At 39.8% G+C, this 18,898-nt stretch overlaps 1 protein-coding gene across 2 annotated transcripts in view; it reads left to right on the top strand.

The window, feature by feature from the left end:
- The window catches only part of Kap-alpha1 (karyopherin alpha1), an 82,674-nt gene that overhangs the window by 39,991 nt on the left and 23,785 nt on the right, over positions 1-18,898 (top strand). For both annotated transcript variants that reach the window (XM_067092013.1, XM_067092019.1), the window contains exons 4-5: positions 6,038-6,258; positions 18,844-18,898. The exon at positions 18,844-18,898 is cut by the window's right edge and continues 209 nt beyond it. In XM_067092013.1, the coding sequence (XP_066948114.1) occupies positions 6,038-6,258; positions 18,844-18,898 (276 nt within the window). The remainder of the gene's footprint in view (positions 1-6,037; positions 6,259-18,843) is intronic.

The following is an 18,898-nucleotide window of genomic DNA, read 5'->3' as shown; positions in this document are numbered from 1 at the left end:
TTCAATTCTTTCTAAAGGTCAACTGGGACAGGAAAACACAACCGGACTCCTACGTGTTTCTGATCACCCAAGAGATCGATCTGAATCAGTGGCTGTCCAAAGAAAGACTATCAGAAAGGAAGTCCCTTCAACTTCTGAGCCTTGATCTAGACTTGTAGTCAGATGCCTTGGACATAGGCTGGTACATGGACCCCGGAGCAACAACGTCTAATATAAATGTCAGAGAACTTAAGGCGGTTCATCTAGGCCTTCAGTATTTCTTGAACATGGTCCGCAACAAGACAGTAGTACTGCTTGTGGACAATACCACGGCCTTAGCCTATATCCGGAAACAAGCCGGCACTCATTTCTTCTCTCTTCCAGAGTGGGTGGATCAAAATCGAGTGACTTTTGTCAACCAGTTTATCCAGGGTAAATTAAATGTTTTGTCAGACGAGCTAAGCAGTCGGTAAAAGGTCGTTCCCACTGAATGGACCCTGGATCCCCTAGTCTGTCTGGATCTTTGGAAACTGTGGGGCAGGCCAACATTAGACCTGTTTGCCACCTCCAGAAACCATTGCTTTCCTCTGTTTTGCTCTCCAGCCCCGGATCCTCTTGTGTGGGCAACAGATGTCATGCTACAAGACTGGTCCAATCTGGATCTTTATGCCTTTTCACGCTTCAGCATGGTCAGGGAGGTGATAAACAAATTTCAAACTCATCACCACATAATTATGACCTTCATAACCTTGTTTTGGCCCCTGAAGGAGCGGTTCCTGGACCTTCTATGGTTATTGGTGGATTTGCCAAGACTTCTTCCCCAAAAACCCCATTTACTCAAATACCCCCACTTCAGGAGACACCACCAAGGGTTGTCCGCTCTTGCTCTGACAGGCTTCAGACTGTCTGCAAGCTTTTCAGAACGAAAGGTTTTTCGAGGGAAGCTGCAGAGGCTATTGCACGATGCAGGCAGAACTCTTCTAGCCTTGTCTACCTGGCTAAGTGGTCAGTCTTTCGTTGATGGTGCATCAGCCATAATGTCTCTTTTGAGACATTTATAACACAGATTGCTGATTTCTTCTTATATCTGAGGATCTCTAGAAGTTTGTCTTCTTCCGCCATTAAGGGGTATCGTCAAACTCGGATCTTAACAACCTCATCAAGTCCTTTGATATGTCCAAGTAGAGGAAGGACGATCTGGTCTTATGGAACCTGGACATATTATTGAAGTGGCTGACAGGTCCTACTTTTGAACCCCTTTGTTCCACCTCTCTTGAGAGACCTCACTCATAAGACATCCTGCCTCGTTGCTTTAGCTTCTGCTAAACGTATTAGTGAAATTCAGGCCATTTATAAAAGGGTAGGCTTTCCCAAGGAGACACAGTTTGCTCCTTTACCCTAGGTTTTTTTTAGCCAAGAATGAGGACCCTTCCAAGCCCTGGCCTTGTTCTTTTACTATGAAGAATTTAATGGACATCCTTGGCTCTGAGGGAGAAGAGAGAGTACTTTGTCCTGTCAGAGCTCTGAGGTATTACCTGAGCAGGACTGAAAAGATTATAGGTCCATCCAGTAACCTCTGGTGTTCAGTTAAGAACCTTTCTCGTCCTTTAACTAAGAGTGCTTTGTCATTCTTCCTGAGGGACTTAATTTCTGAGGCTCATTCACGGGTTCAGGAGGACGTTTTGCCTACTTTTAAAGTGAAGGCTCATGATGTAAGAGCATTGTCTACTTCTTTAGCTTTCAGGCACAGTCTGTCCGTATCTTCCATACTTCAGTCGACCTACTGGAAGTGCAAGTCTATTTTTGCGTCTCACTATTTAAAGGTGGTGGAAACAGTCTTTGATAATTGCAGTGCCTTGGGCCCGTTATCAGTGGCTGGCACGGTATGGGGGGAGGATTCATAGGAAGCACTCTTTTTCTCCTACTATCCTTTTGCCTTGGTGTAGGGTTTCGAGTTTTTTGGGGAGCCCAGGGGTACAGTGACCCACCAGTCTTAGTGGATGGGTTGTGTTGTTTTCATAGTAGGTGATAGCGTTGTCTGGCCAAGGGCACTTTTGTATGGTTTGCTAGCCATCAGGCCTATCCTCTGCTGCAAAGCTCCCACTGAAGGAGAGGCTACCCACAGCTCAACCACCACGCCACTACAGGTTAAGATGAGCACCAACCAGAGGCAGTATTCACCTGCAGTAGCTCTATTACCAGGTAAGAAAACAAGCAGCATTGTATCAATGCTGGCCAAATTTTCAATTTCAAAGTCATCACCGTGCTTTAATGTTTTGAAGTAGAATATGTCCATGTATCCCACCTCCATTCAGTGTGGGATTCAGCTATGTAATTGGTAAGGTACTTACGTGAAAATGATATTTTCTTAATAAAATTAAGTTTCATATATACTTACCAAATAATTACAGAATTGGAGCCCACCCTCTTCCCCTCTGAGGCCACAAACAAGTGAGCTTATGGCCAGGTTGTTTCTCGTGTTCCTCGATAGTGGGCTGCTGCACGAGTAGAAACATTAGCTATGTAATTGCTTAAGTATATATTAAACTTAATTTTATTATGAAAATATCATTTTACAGGCTATAACCATAAATATTTCCTAGGTATACAACCAGAGACTTATATACGGTAGTTAAAACCACCCAACTGCCCCATTTGGTCCCTGCAGCTGGTGGAAAAGTGGCTATTTTTGGTAGGTGAGTGAGAGTATTTCCCCACATACCCCACTGTACTACCAATTATCTACCTTGTTACCAAGTTCAGTGTCATCTTGTACTGAAGAATATCTCTTATTATAAGTGGCTCTGCTTGTATACCTTAGAAAAATACAAATTACTTTTAAAAATTTGGTTCACATTAAGTGTGGTTGGACAGACAACCAAATACATGTGCTATACTGTACATATATAACTCCAAGTTTGAAGGTAATGATGATGAGGAAATGACTGGTATGAAGGTTTTAGTATAGAAGATGACTAGATATCAGTGAAATAGCAAGTAAGGTTTTCACTAGATCTTACTTCATGAAAACTTGATCATTGATTTAAAAGAAGAGTATTATTCCAAGCTTTTGAAGATAATGACGGTTGAATAGTTTAAGAAATTTTTAGCAATAAATTTCAGAGCAATAGAACAGTAGTTAGGATGGCTGAGCTGAATTAGTGTTTCCAAATCAGGGTCCAGGCTCTTCACAAACTACTTGAAAGCTAAAAGAATCTGATTAGAGAATGAAAAGAAATGCATCATCTTGTTCTCTTGTGTGGCTTCAACTTGAGCAGATGCAGGCTTCGGCACTCTTCCAGGATTATCACCATTTTGCTATTATTGTGATGTATTAATTTTTTTGTCCCTAAATTTCCTCATTTATTTTTGTTTCATTTGTTGTGAAGTGCTTTCTAGTTGGTGGCATGTTTGGTACTGTTGTGATAGTACTTGCATCTGTTGAGTATAATCTTTGTTTTTATTCCTTTGAATATCTCTCCACTGATTTTCAGTAGTCTTACTGTATCATGGGATTTCTTTGAATTTTGTTACTCAATTTTGCTTGTTTTTATAGTATATTTACAAATTCAATTTAGTGCTTTTTGTTTGGACAAAATCGAAATTTTTTGCACTATTTTTAGTCTTTTGGTTAGCATTCTTATTCAGTGAAATTGTGCTGCATGTACATATTTTTGTTTACCAGAATTTCATAAGAGCATTGCTTTTTACCATAAATGGTACATCTTATGTTTGTGTTGTGATTTATCTCTTTTCGTGTTCTTGTGCTGGGTTTTCTAGGGAAATAAATGTAATTTAATCAAGCCACAACATACTTGTGTCGGCTCATTGGTCAAATCCTGTAACTCCTTCGTGTTGTCCTGTGATAAGAACATGCTCTTGAAGTGCCGTTTGTGGAAGGGCCAGACTGGTTCACCTCAGAAGACTTATTCATTGTGGTTCTTCTATGCTCATAGATGAGTGTAAGAACTTGATGCATCACAAGCTGCAGGTGTTGATTCCCCTACTCTTCCCATTCCCCTACTCTTCCCTTTTCTTTTTATGTTTGCCCACTACTGTCAAGCCTGGTTATTCATTAGACGAGTTTTCAACTGACTTGATGATGCCTCTTCGCTTCAGCCTACCTTCTGTAATTGCATTGCACCCCCTGGCTTGCCTCAAGAAGAAGTCTATCTGGATTTCAGGACCAGTTCCCGCCTGTTGTTGATTTGTCCATGGATGAGTCAATTGCAGGTTTTCTGTCCTTCATTTCATCACTTGCCCTGTTGTGACACCAGTTTTAATAGACATAAATCAAATCATCACTTGCCGTCTACTGTCTTCCTGCCACTACCTGTGGATAAAAAAGCTGTGGCATTTTGTCAGGCTCCTCATCCCTGCCCTCTGTGGTTTTGATTTCCCCCATGTATTGAACTGTTCCTCTTTATGCAATTGCTGCTATGTACTTGACTGCTCATGTTCCCTTAACCTGTTCAATTTGAACCTTGCCTCCATTATACCTATGATTCCAGCAGTGCATGGTTCTGCTGTGCTTTGTCTTTTGATTACTATCATTTAGAAGACATTCAGCTACCAATTTGTCTGGGCCCTGCTGTTCCTAGATATTGGCCTTGGCTGTAATGCCCCCTCTTCTTAAAATTATTTAGAAGTACCATTGGTCTTTTACTCCCAATCCAGAAAGTATGAAGGACCATACAGAACCTTCATTTAGTGCTATCAGGTCAATCTCTCAGGGTGAGTGCTCTCTAGGTCATATCAGTAAGTGGAGCTCTCCCAAGTCATCTACTTAATGACAATAACTCGTGCTACTTATTTCCTCGGCCTTACAAATTTAGTTACTTTGCTTCAGGTCACTGTACTTTGGGTTCTTAACTCGTTCCACTACTAGTTCTCCCTTTGGTACTTGCAACTGCAGGTTGCACTGGTGTCTGATTATATTTTTTTCAGCTTTGTCTTCAAGGGGTACGTTGTGTTTTTATTTTCATTTTGCTTCCTCTTCTGCTTGTCCTCTGATTACCTCCTCAGCCATCAACAGATGCAGCCTCTTCATGGGCCCTCCCTCTTGAAGCTTGTGGACATGGCACACTGTCATTCCTGAGGCACTCTTAGGACCTTTAAGAGAGTCAGATGTGATTCACCCAGTAGTGTTTTATGCAGTGAGGACACTACAGAGGATTTGCAAGCACTCGCCTCCTGACGTCTGCATAATACTTTGGTTGCTTCTTTTCGGTAATATAGTGGAATATTAGGTAAAGACTTTGACTCCATCCATGAGGATATCTTGTTATAAGTTCAGGGCTGCATTTTTCTGGCATGGCTACCTCCATTTGCCATGGATTTAACCTGCAGCTTCGAGTTGTAGTGCAGTATAATAAATAAGAGCTAAACTATCATTAATAAAAACGAATCCTTCTGGCTAGCCCAATGAGCACTAAGTAAACTAACTCAGTGGTCTGGTTAAACTGCTTAATCCTAATAATTTGACCCATTGAACATTTACAAGAGATTCTGCAGGTAGTGTTGCTGTTAAATTGTCAAGAGTTGATTCTTGATGGATTTACCCATTATTCACATTACAGTAACCCCAAAGTGCTGGTACTCCCATTGCTATTAAATAAACAAAAATTTTATTCTGTTGAACACTCAGCTTTTTATAAGAAGATGATTAGCTTATGTGTGGGAATATATAAACATTTTTTATGAAATCCCTTTGAATCTCCATTCTTTTTTTTCATATTTCATGTGACTTAAAAATACTAAAGCTAAATAACCTGATATGCAAATTAGTTGTGTGCTGTTACAAAATGCAAGTGTGGCTCGAGTAAATGAGTTGAGGAGTGACAGTTGAGCTGCCTTTGCATACACAGGAACACTCCTTTGTGAAGAATAAGTTAATTTTTTATCTTGAAGTTTTTAATTGATGTGCAGGTATTTGTTAGTTTTTTCTTATTACATGCTGAAAAATCATTCAGATGGTTTCTTTTTTGCAGCACAGTATAACCATACTTTATTATATTTAAAATTTTCTTTCAATTATAAATGTAATTATTGTTTTCAGTTTGAAGCTGCTTGGGCATTAACCAATATAGCATCTGGTACTAGTACGCAGACCCGGATTGTAATAGAAGCTGGTGCTGTACCCATTTTTATCCGTCTTTTGAGCTCAGATTTTGAGGATGTTCAAGAACAAGCAGTTTGGGCCTTAGGAAATATTGCTGGAGATTCACCAGACTGCAGGGATTATGTTTTGTCAGAAAATATTCTTATGCCTCTTTTACAGTAAGTACAGTAATGCACGTTTACTTTACTATAGGGAGATTCCTTTAGAATTTGTCACAAAACTCAGGGATTTTGGTAATTAGTCTGCATTGAATGCCATACTATGGTATATACAATTATTATTCCTGCACGAATACAAACCATTGATCTTTACATAGGAATTATCTTCAGCGCAAGCTGGAGCAGGCTATTATACACAAGGTTGTTTGGTAGTTGCACTACCGGTGGGAGGGGCGAGGGGTACCTTTACCACCTCTCGTTGCTGAGGTATGCATCCACTTGCCTTATACCCTTCATCCAGAGCGGATGTATCTCTACGCCTTCCTCTGCCTGAATTTTTGTCGGCTGTTCTCTCCTGCACTTCATCCTGTTTTTCCTTCCTTTTTGTTGTGCTTTGCAGATTTTGTGATATGTGTACTTATATTATTGGTTTATCATGCAAACCCAAGAATCTTCTAAGCCTAGACCCTGCTTTTGCCCAGGTGTTGGAAAGCGGCAATGCAACTGCTTCTTCTCACCCTTTGAAGTACACCTGCACACCATTTGCACGAAATGTCATAAACGTGTTTGCTCTATGACTAATCCTTCTGCCGAGTGTTACATTTGGTCCCCCGAATAGTGAATGAGGTTCACTGGAAAGAGAAAAAATAAGAAGGCTGCCTGCCCATCCTCGGAGGGGTGCTCTCCTCTGAGGACGCCAGGTAGCTACTCGTCTCTTCCCGTGTGGCTCCCTTTGGCTGCTACCTCTTCTAGGGGAGAGGTCACCCCTCCACGTTCCCCTGTTGCTTTGACAATGGGTGGTTTGTGTGGAGGGGTGAGGGCCGATCACGATCTCACGAGGACTAAAGAAGTCGGGCATTGCCCTGTCCCTTGCATTCAGGAAGAACCAGTTGGTGCATCAGGTGCTGAGAGCAGGAGTGTGGTCGCATCAGACAATGTTCACCTCCTTTTACCTGAGGGACATTGTCCATAGGTCCTTGGACACCTTTTCCTTGGGTCCTGTGGTGGCCGCTCAACAAGTTATGTAGCTCCTCCAGTTCCCCTAGCGGGACAGGTAGCATCTGGTCTAAGATGTACGGTTATATAAATGAGAGTGAGTGTGTGTGTTAAGTATATCTTAGTTTAACCAGACCACTGAGCTGATTAACAGCTCTCCTAGGGCTGGCCCGAAGGATTAGATTTATTTTTACGTGGCTAAGAACCAATTGGTTACCTAGCAACGGGACCTACAGCTTATTCTGGAATCCGAACCACATTATAGCGGGAAATGAATTTCTATCACCAGAAACAAATTCCTCTTGTTCTTCACTGGCCGGTCGGAGATTCGAACTCGCGACCAACAGAGTGGTAGCTGAGAACGGAACCCGCTCACCCAGCGAGGAACTGTGAGTATGTGTGACTGGCATCCCTCCTTTCCCCTTCCCGTACCTCTCCTCTTACAGCAGGCAGAGGATAGGTGTTCAAAGCATTGTGCTGGACAGGCACAGGTGCAAGTGAGTGATCAGCCACTCTATTTTTTCCATTCTTATAATCTAATAGAAGCAAGTCCTGCCCACTCTCTAGCAAGGGGAGAGGGGGTTGGCAATAAAATTAACCTGTTGCTTACCTTAGCTTCATTGTCTCCGACATAGTGTTATCCCAAGCCTTTTTTGAAGTAATGCTTCTTTCACACCCATTACTTTGAAAAGCTGGGAAGTCTGACAGTCAAGCACACATTTGTTCCCCTGATCAGAGGCATGGGACTGATTCCTTTGCTCGACATTACATGACCAGAAAAGAGTTCTAGGTGAGGCAAACCCCCAGTTGGTTAGGAAGTCTACTCAATTCCTCCCACCAAACAGTAAGTCTTCCTATTTAAAGACCAATGGTTTGTATTCATATAGGAATAAATGACAAATTTTGGAAGTAATTTGTATTTTTTCAAACATACAAACCTGAGGTCTTTACATGCACTGCCCACCTCTAGCCACCCCACATTCTGATACCTGGGCTATTATCAGCAACAGGTGGTGGTGAGGGTACCCCTCGTCCCTCCCACCGGTGGTGCAACTACCGAACAACCTTGTTGTGTAGAATAGCCTGCTCCAGCTTGCTCTGAAGGTAATTCCTATGGAAAGACCTCAGGTTTGTATGTTAGGAAAAATATAAATTACTTCCAAAATTTTTCATTTTTGGATGAATCTTACACACTGTTAAAGTTAGCCTTATACTCCGCTCCTATAGGCAAGTCAGCATTCAAACAAAAAGTAGAAAATTGCTTGACTGACCTGGAAGACTTTCTAGTTCACCTGTTCTCTGCCAGGTGTGTTAGAATGTTTTAACTTTAGTTGGAATTCTCCTTGCTGCCATTGGGTATAGGTCGACTGTTGGTATTCTATGAGCTTTGGCTGTTGGCTCCTGATCACAGTACTGTAATTTTTATCTTCTTAGGATGTCTTCCACCAGAAGCAAAACAAATAACACCAGGTTATGTAGGAATGATTACTGTGTAAGTATGCCAAAATTTGAGGTAGATCAACATACTGTTTGTACCAGCTACTGGGGTTCAGTTTGTGATCTAGACATTACCTGTTTGTACAAGCTACAGGGGTTCAGTGTGTGATCTAGACATTAGACGTGAGAAATGCAGGGATAGGTCTAAGGACTGTATGCTTAAAAGTGTCAGATTTAAGAAAAGAAGGGAAGCAATTAGTTAGGTGAGGTCATAAACTCTTTTCTTCCCTTGCTAGTGACCCTTCGTCTGTACAGCTGCAGACTACTTTTCCTTCAGTCTCCCCTCCTGTTGAGTCAGAATTTCGTTGCAAGGAGGCGGCTGCTGTTGCCCTGACTCCGCAGCTGGCGGAAGAAGAGTTTGAGTTGGAAGAGTCTCCTTCAGTCTTTCGCTGTTTGCTAGAATATTGCTCTTCCCTTAATCCTCATTTAGAGGAGGAAAGTTTTGTAGTGACTAGGTCTCTGTTTTCTTTTTGTATTTTGGCACCTGTTAAGTCTTTGAAGAAGCCTAAGCTTTCTCCTTCAATTAGAGTGCATTTTGACGAAATAGCTCGTATTCTGGTGCACAAAGCTTCCTCCAAGTCTGCCAGCTGTTTTTATGAAGTTGTGGAGAGCCGCTTCTTACGACACAGGCTCGTTACCAGCTCTTAAACCGTCATCGGTTGACAGTTCTGATTTCCTTGCTTGTCTTGATCCTATGAAGAGACGCGTTCTTGAGACTGCTAAGGTGCTTTGGTCTAATGCAGAGGCAAAGACTTTGTCCAAGTCTTTGTTAGAATTATTTGGGAGGAGCCTTTAGATTTTTTGACTTGCCTGGACTAGGCTATCTCAGACGTGACACGTGAATGTTCTTATGCTTTTTCTAACCCGGTCTTGAAGAAGAGGGAACAATTGTGAATCGCTTTCTTAATCCGTCGCTGTTTAAGGCAGTAAGGGAGGATATTCCATACAGGAAAATAGGTTGGCTATCAGACAATCTTTGAAGGCAGGCAATAAAAGACCTGGTCCTTTTCCTTCTGGCCCTCCAGTCAAGATTCGTCCCTCATCTCATGGCTCGTCTCCAGCAGCTAAGACCTTTCATAGGTCCATATCAGGCTTCAATAAGAGCAAAGCTTCTAAGGTTTTTAGAAAGAAAGGAAGCTTTATACCCTCAGGTTCCGGTAGGAGGCTGACTTCAGGCCTTCTGGCATGTTTGGAGAAACTTAGAAGTAGAACTTTGGGTGGGGGAGGTAGTAAAGGAAGCCTATGTAATTCCTTTTCTGTCTCCTCCCCCTCTGTCGTCATCTCCAATTGATTTCCATCTTATCTTCATAGCTGAAAAAGCTTCTTATACTTCAGAAAGAGGCGGTATCATTCCTAGAGAAGAAGGCGATAGCGCAAGTGCCAGAAAACTCGCCAGGGTTTCACAGCCGACTTATTCTGGCGCCCAGCACTGGATGTGTCCAAACTCAACACATTCATATGCCTGTCCCCATTCTCCATGGAATCATCCACCACAGGGCTAGCGGCAATTCAGGAGAATGACTGATGATATTGGTGGACAAGCAAGATGCTTATTTCCACATCCGGATAAATCCTCAGTCAAGCAAGTTCCTGTGATCTGTGTTTGCAGGGAGGGTGTTTCAATTCAGGGCTCTTTGCTTCAGCCTGTGTACAGCACCTCGGGTATTCATGAGGATTTTAGTGCCAGTAGGGGGATGGTGTCACCTTTCAGGAGTGAGAATTCTGCTCTGTTTAGACGACTGGCTAGTGTTGGCCAGCTCTTTCAATGGAATTCTGAGGGCCAAGGATCTGTTACTTTGCCTTGCTTGATGCCTGGGCATCCTGATCAATTTTCAGAAGTCTGCCCTGATTCCAACTCAATCCATTCTCTATCTAGGGGATGAGGATAGACTCAGTTTTCAGGCGTTTCCATCAGAAAAATGAATAGACACTTTCTTATCGCTTCTAGGAAAATTTCAGCCCTTGAAGCAACTTCCAACAAGACAATGGCTGTCTCTGTTGGGATACATGGCATCTCTGGAAAAATTTGTCAGGGTAGCAAGGCTCAGGATGTGGCCAATTCAGCTCTATCTGAAACTTGGGACAGGAAGGACAGGAAGTCTCTGCCAGACTCCCATTTAGTTTTGGTCCCAGCAAGTTTTCGGGAGACTTTAGCATGGTGGAAGGATTGCCAGAGACTGGGGACTGGGTCATCCCTAGAGGTAATGAGCCCAGACCTTACCTTGTTTTCAGATTTCAATGACAGGCTTGGGAGCATGCCTGGGAGGCCTTCAGATGTCTGGGATATGGTCTCCACAAGAGATGGAGTTGCACATAACCTAGAACTGTTGGCTGTATGGAAATCCCTCCTTCAGTGTGAACACGTTGCCAGACGGAAGGTAATAGCAGTGTTTTCAGACAATACCACCTCTTTGGCATACATCAGAAACCAGGGTGGCACGAGATCGAAGTCAGTGTTTCTGATAGCGGAGAAGTTGCTTCTGTGGGCAGAAGCCAGGAACTAACTATTTGGATTAGTAGATGCAAATCCTTCCTTCTCTCTATGGGCAGACCAGTTGGTTATTCTTAGCTTTATAGTCTCCAACACTGTGGGTTCATCCAAACCTTTTCGATTCAAGGATATTACATTCCTTTAATTCAAAATGCCCAGAAGTTTGATGATTGAACATCTCTCCTGTTCAGTAGATCAGAGGTATGGTCTCCTTCCTTTGCTCTTTCATGACCAAGGAGAGAGTACCCAGGTGAGCTGAACTACCAGTCAGTTAAGAGAGTTGCTTGGAATCCTCCCTTCAAAAGTAACTCTCCCGTATGTAAAGAACAAGGGATTGTATTCGTGCAGGAATAAATGACATTTTTAAAGTAATTTGTATTTTTCCTGACATACAAACCTGAGGTCTTTACATCAAGGGCCCACCTCTTACCACCCCTCATTCTCTTACCTGGGCCAAAAGATAAACTCTGTAGAACTGAATGTATACCAACTGGGTGGGAGGTGCTTCCTCCCCTACCATCAGTAACTGTTATCGTAACCAACCTTGCAGAGGTTTAACGGCCGGATTTCCAGCTTGCTGAAAGTTAATCCCATATGTAAAGACCTCAGGTTTGCCTGTTAGGAAAAATACAAATTACTTAAAAAATGTGTTATTTTGGTTCCACAGTTCATTCCAGGGAAACACAATGTTATGGCAGATCAATTGAGCAGGAAAGGACAAGTCCTACCCACAGAATGGTCGTTAATCCACAGGTCTGCCAGTCTCTGTGGAGTCTGTGGGAAGCACCAAATGTGTACTTATTCGCCACATCATTGAACAACAAACTTCCAGTGTATTGTTCTCCATGCCAGGACTGTCAGGCTTGGGCAGTAGATACATTTCTTCGAGATTGGTTCAACCTAGATGGTTACACTTTTCCTCCTTTTGCAGTAATAAGGAAAATGCTGAACAAGTTTCAGGAGTCAAGCCATTGCAGAATGACTCTAGTAGCACCATGGTGGCCTCACAGAGAATGGTTTCCTGTCCTTCTACCTCTTTTGGTGGATCTCCCGCATATTCTTCCTTTAAGGAAGGATCTACTCAGGCAACCGAGTTCCATGCGGTTCCACCAAAGCATCAACATACAATACTTAACCACTTGGAGACTCGACTGTCTCCCCCGAGTGAGGGGATTTTTTAAAGTATCTTGAAAATCTATGCTTAAATCAAGATGAGCAACAACCTTGGTTTTGTATCAGAGGCAGTGTTCAATCTCTTTCATGGAACTTGGACTTAGTTTAAAAATTTTTATCTGCAGATCCGTTTGAGCCTTTGAAACCTGCTTCTTTGAAGTTTCTGACCATGAAGACTTTTTTTTGGTAGCGCTAGCAACAGCGAAAAGAGTGAGCAAGTTACTGTACAAGCATTCTCCAATAAGGTAGGCTTTTGTAAAGATGCCATATTATGATTTGTGCCTTTATTCAGGGCTACGAATGATGTTAAGGCCAAGCTACTACTGAGAATGGTAAGGATTCCAAATTTAACCTCTTTGGCAGGGAATGAAGAAGAGGCTTTGCTCTGTCCAGTTAGAGCAGTTAACATTTATTTAGATAGGCTAAAGCCTGTTAGGGGCAGAGTTGACCATTTATTTTGTAGGGTTAGAAAACCCAACACCCCATTATCTAAGAATGTGATGTGTTTTTTGTTAAGCATTTAATAAGACTAGTGCATGAAAAGCAAAATCCAGATATCTTACCTTTAATGAAGGTAATATCCATATCGTAAGAGTGGTTGCTTTGTCTTTTAGTTTTTTTTGAAGAATTTGTCTCATGAGGACGTAATTAATGCAGCACAGTAGAAGTGCAATTCAGTTTTTGCTGTTCATTATCTTAAAGATGTAGAAATTGTGTTTGAAAATAGATGTAGCAGGTAAAATCTTTTCCTGAACCGAAAGAAAGAGCAATCTTTTAGGCTGCTTATTTTAATCCTGGGTGTTGGTTTACTGGGGAGCATGAAGGTACATTTGTTGTACAGGAGCGTACCTTAATGTCATAGGTATGTATTTGTAGTTGACTGTTGTTTTTTGGGCTTTCGGACCCAGGCGTCCCACCACACTTCTTCTATTCATTCTGGCTGAAGACAAAGTAGTTTTCTCTGCAAGGCTACTCTTGGCTGCACGCACATGAGAGCCTTGCACCTTGAATGGAATCCACCTTCTGGTGGCAGTATTTTCCAGGAGAGATTGTAGATCAGGTAAGAATGTTTTGGGTTTCATGCAAGAAGTTCTTAGCTCGCTCAGCTGAGCAGAATTTATCTAGCTGCATTACCCACCATCCTTTTTTATCAGTGAGGGAATCAGCTAACTTTAAACAGTAGGTAAGATTCACCCCAAATATAAATTTTCATAATAAAATTTAGTATTTGGATACTTACCTACTGTTAAAGTAGACCCCACCCAGATTCCCCACACTTAGTGGGCTGTCAAGGAGAATTCTGACTAGAACTGAAACATTCGAACACACCTGGTGGAAAACAGGTGAACAAGACAGTCTTCTGGGTCAGCCAAGCGATTTTATTCTCTTTGTTTGAATGCCCACTCGCCTATCGATGCACAATATAAGGCTAACTTTAACTGTAGGTAAGTATCCAAATAATAAATTTTATTATGAAAATTTATATTTTAAGACCTTGCCAAGGCAAATATTTTTAGATTTTTTATATTTTTATGGGGACTTTGAGGGGTGCAGAGCTGCCATAAGGCCTTATTAACTAAAGTAGGTGAGCATTGCTACTTATGATGGAAGGGATTTGCTTCAAATTTTTACTAATTAAACAACTAATACTGAAAATACTTGCATTAGGAAGTAAAAAAAAATTTGAACTCTAAGTTTATGAATTTTGCAGTTGAAAAAAATGTAATTTACGCTAAATTAAAGATATATAGTTATACTACATGCTGTGAACCTTCCATTGAATTTGGTTCAGTCTTCTTCGAGGTATGCTCCTTTACTTTTTAAAATAGTAAGTTTTGAGATCATTGCAAAAGGAAAAACTACTGCTTATTTTGTTATAACTATGAAACTATGATATTTAGAAAGCTGAGTAAGAAATATCCCCTGAACTTTACAAAATAATCTGATGAAAATGTGTGGTTTCTTCATGGGTGATTGACGTTTGTGACATTTCTCCAATGGAGTCACTTGTCTTATGTTCCGATTTCTTTTGTTTTTTTCATTTCTCTGGTGCGTATAGTTTTATATAGTTCTCTTATACATTTCTTCTTTGCTGCTATTTTGGCAGAAAAAATTGTACTTGGAAATGCACGAAGTACACTGGCACTATGTGACACACCCGAAGGATATGTTGCCATATACTTACATTTTTTTTTATTTGTGAATAGACACCTGTAAAGATATCCTGAGGAAATAAAACATCTTAATTCTGCTTTCACCATTTATAAAAAAAAATGAATTGTAAATGATTTCACTTATCCCTTAAACGCCGAGCCTCTATTTACAAAAACGTCTCCCGTATGCCGGCGGCGTTCGGTGAGTTAGCGCCGAAGCGGAAAAAAAAGTTTTTTTCAAAAATCACAGGACGCTTAGTTTTTAAGATTTAGAGTTCATTTTTGGCTCCTTTTTTTGTCATTGCCTGAAGTTTAGTATGCAACCATCAGAAATGAAAAAAAAATATCATATATAAATATTGGAATATATGACAGCGAAAAAAAAAACATATAATTGTATACAAATCGTGCTGTAAGCACAATGGTTAAAGCTAATGAGTTAATATTTTTTAGTTGTATTGTACACAAAATTGCGATGATTTTGGTATATAACAAATTGTAAAACGATCAAAGCAACACAGAGAAAATATTATCACAAAATGATGCATGAATTTGTAACGAGCGGACGTAAAAAAATGTTTTTTTCAAAAATTCACCATAAATCGAAATATTGTGCTAAAGACTTCCCGTTTGTTGAAAAATGAAGCTAATTGATTGAATATTACTAGACTGTAAGTGTTTTAGCTTACAATTGCAGTTTTCGACCATTTCAGTCGCGTTAAAGTTGACCAAAAGTCGAATTTTTTCTATTTATCGTGATTTATATGAAAATATTTCAAAACTGATAAAAGCTATAACCATGAGTTATTTTCTGTTGTATTCTACATGAAATTGCGCACATTTCCATATATAAAACTTTATGTAACGACTAATATAAAACAGTGCAAACATTACGACAACGTGATTTAAAGAATTTCTGGCGCGGACATAAGGAAAAAGTTTTTCAAAAATTCACCATAAATCGAAATATTGTGCTAGAGACTTCCAATTGGTTGCAAAATGAAGGTAAATGATTGAATATTACTAGAATGTAAGAGTTTTAGCTTACAATTGCATTTTTTACCATTTCGGTCGAAATCAAAGTTGACCAAGGTTGAAATTTTGGCAGTTATTGTGATTTATATGAAAATATTTCAAAACTGATAAAAGCTACAACCATGAGTTATTTTCTGTTGTAATGTACATGAAATTGCACACATTTTCATATATAAAACTTTATGTAACGGCTAATATAGAACAGTGCAAAAATTATGACAAAATGATGAAAGAATTTCTGAAATTTTTGGCCGAGTTACCGAGTGGGTGTAAGAAAAAAGTTTTTTTCAAAAATTCACCATAAATCGAAATATTGTGCTAGAGACTTCCAATTTATTGCAAAATGAAGGTGCATGATTGAATATTACTAGAATGTAAGAGTTTTAGCTTACAATTGCGTTTTTCGACCATTTCGGTCGAGTCAAATTTGACCGAAGGTTGAAATTTTTTGTAGTCGACGTACGGTACGTCCACTTGGCACCCAACAGACAATTTTAGTCGACGTATGATATGTCCAGTAGGCGTTTAAGGGTTATGATGATAAATTTTGTATACGAAAATGGTGATGACTGGAAGATTGCTATTCATTTGCATATGTCTGCATATTTGTATATAGCATGTTGATTTACATATTGTGGTTATTTTGCTGTAAAAATAAGTCAAGAAATACAAAATATTATACAGTATGTAAATTCTATGGTACGGTACATGCCTGGTGCCACTTTGATGAGTGCCAAGAGGACTGGGGAATTTGGGCGAGTTGCTCTGATCTCACGTTTTCCAAGATGCTATTGCTAGAGACAACGGAGACGTTTTAGTGGTTATCACAAGTATGTCAATTATTTCAAACTAAATGGGATTAGAAAAAGTGTTGCAAGTTTTGTGACAATTTTGTCACTCACAGTGCCATACAAGTGATGAACAAAATTGTCAATAAACCTATTTAAAATTTTTTTTTTTTAACAATAACACTTCAGGATGTGTTTATTTAGACTTTAAACAGTCCAAAACTGTTATTAACTCAGTTTTGATCAATCCTTCAAATTTGAAGATTGGCACACTCCTAAGTACTGTACCTTTGTCAGATGCAAAATAATGCTCTCACTATGTAACATAATCATCCTTGTTGTTGTTACAAGCTCACCCGATTCTTAGCCTAAACTTTTGCAGTACAGAAGATTGAAAGAAGTCTATTCTTTAGTACAAAATTGAAAGTGTATACATGTGCATTGACATACAGTACCATATGAAAATTGTATGTACAGCGAGTGAGAGAGAATTGATCGTCACTCACATTTTTGTCTTTCATGCAGTATAGCTGATGATGATAGTGATTTCTTCTGTATAACAACATTTATTATTTGGGATTATCTTACCTATTGTTAAAGATAGCTTATATCTCCACACTGATAGGAATTTTCCGTGTTCGAAGATATAGTAAGAGTTTTTTGCTGTCTACTTTCAAGGGTAAAGTTCCATGCCTTTGTTGGCATTGTGCCATGTGCAGTTGGATCTGGCTAAGGATCAGCACCTTAAGATATTCAAATCAGTTGAGATTGAACCCCTAGAACTCAGTTGCAATCTCTCTGGAATTTAGAAGTACTGTACAGTAAATCCCCCATATTTGTATTCTCACGATTCGCAGATTCACTCATTCGCGGGTTTCTCTGTGGAACATATCTACCCATTATTCACGGAAAATTCCCCCATTCGCAGTATTTTTCACTGAGAAATATTCACTAATTACTGTATTTTGATATAATTTTCGTGAATAAATGCACTTACTCAGGTATAAGCATTTTTACAGGGTTTTCCTTGTGTTTAAACTATCAAAATGGGCAGTTCTAAGTGTTTTTAGAGGGGTTTTAAGTACTCGTGGATTTTTGCTATTCGTCTGGGGCTGCGGTATGCATCCCCCGCAAAATTTATCTGCAGATCCTTTTGAGCCTCTGGAATGACTTTTATTGAAGTATTTAATATGAAACATTTCTTTTGAGGATGTGACTTATGTGGTGCAGTAGAAGTGGAATTTGGTTTTGCTGCTCACTGCCTTAACTATGCAGAATCACATCCAAAAACTGTAAAGCCCTTAGTCCACCGCTAGCAGCGCGTAAAGTCTTTTCCCGAACTGAATAAAGAGCAGTCTTTTAGGCTTTATTTTGAATCCTGGGGTTGAATATTTTGGGGAGCATGAAGGCATGTATATTGTATAGCAGCATATCTGTTTATCATAAAGGTTTTTAATTTTAGTTGACTGTCATTTTTGGGGCTTTTGAACTCAGGCACAGTTCCCTTCATGCTGCTTCTGTTTCACTCTGGCTGAACTGAAGCGGTTTTCTCTGCAAGGCTGCTCATCGCTGCACACATGAGAGCCTTGCTCCCTGAATGGAATTCAACTTCTGGTGGTAGTAAGATAAAGAAAGGATTCCAGATTAGGTAATGTTTTTGATTTCATGCAAGAAACTTTTAGCTTGATTGGCTGAGCACTACCCACCGTCCTGTTCTTAATGTGGGAATCAATAGGTAAGATTCATCCCAAAAACAAATTTTCTTAATAAATTTTATTATTAACCTGCTGTTAAAGGAGACCTCACCCAGCCTCCCCACAACTTGGTAGGCTGTCAAGGAGAATTCTGATGAGCTAAAACATTTGAAACACACTTGGTGGAGAACAGGTGTACTAGACAATCATCCAGGGTCAGGCATTCGATCGTCTTTTGTTTGAATGTTGACTCGCCTATCGGCGTGGAGATATAAACTATCTTTTAACAGTAGATAAGTATCCAAATCATGAATTTTATTATGAAAATTTATATGAATACTGTACATGTACAGATGAGATATAGTATAGATGCTATTATTTTACTGTGTACATAACAAAAAAGGAGTAGTACAGCACTGTAATTGCAGTTAGTAAGTAAATATTGATATATGCAGGATTGTGCAGTTTTTTATTTTCATTGCCTCAATATACAGGATTTGCAGTTTTTTATTTTCATTGCCTCAATATACAGCTCAAAAAGTTATATAGTACAAAGTTTATATATTAAAACTTTTATGAGGCTTGCTATCATACTCAATTTTACACACCATTTTGAATTAGTTTGGGAAAGCTACTTAAATATTGAATGATAATTTAATATTTGATTTCTCATTAGATGCTGCTATGTTAGACCCTTAAATTCTACCTTATTATGTTTCTGTACTTTAATATTTCTTTTTTTTTTTTTTCTCTCTCAGGTTACTCAGCAAGTCTACAAGGCTTTCTATGACTAGGAATGCTGTTTGGGCTCTC

This window comes from Macrobrachium rosenbergii, chromosome 4 (genome assembly GCF_040412425.1).
Source record: "Macrobrachium rosenbergii isolate ZJJX-2024 chromosome 4, ASM4041242v1, whole genome shotgun sequence".
NCBI classification, from domain to species: Eukaryota; Metazoa; Arthropoda; class Malacostraca; order Decapoda; family Palaemonidae; genus Macrobrachium; species Macrobrachium rosenbergii.
The sequence above is the reverse complement of the archived record's forward strand: the minus strand, read 5'-3'. Positions and strand labels throughout refer to the sequence as shown.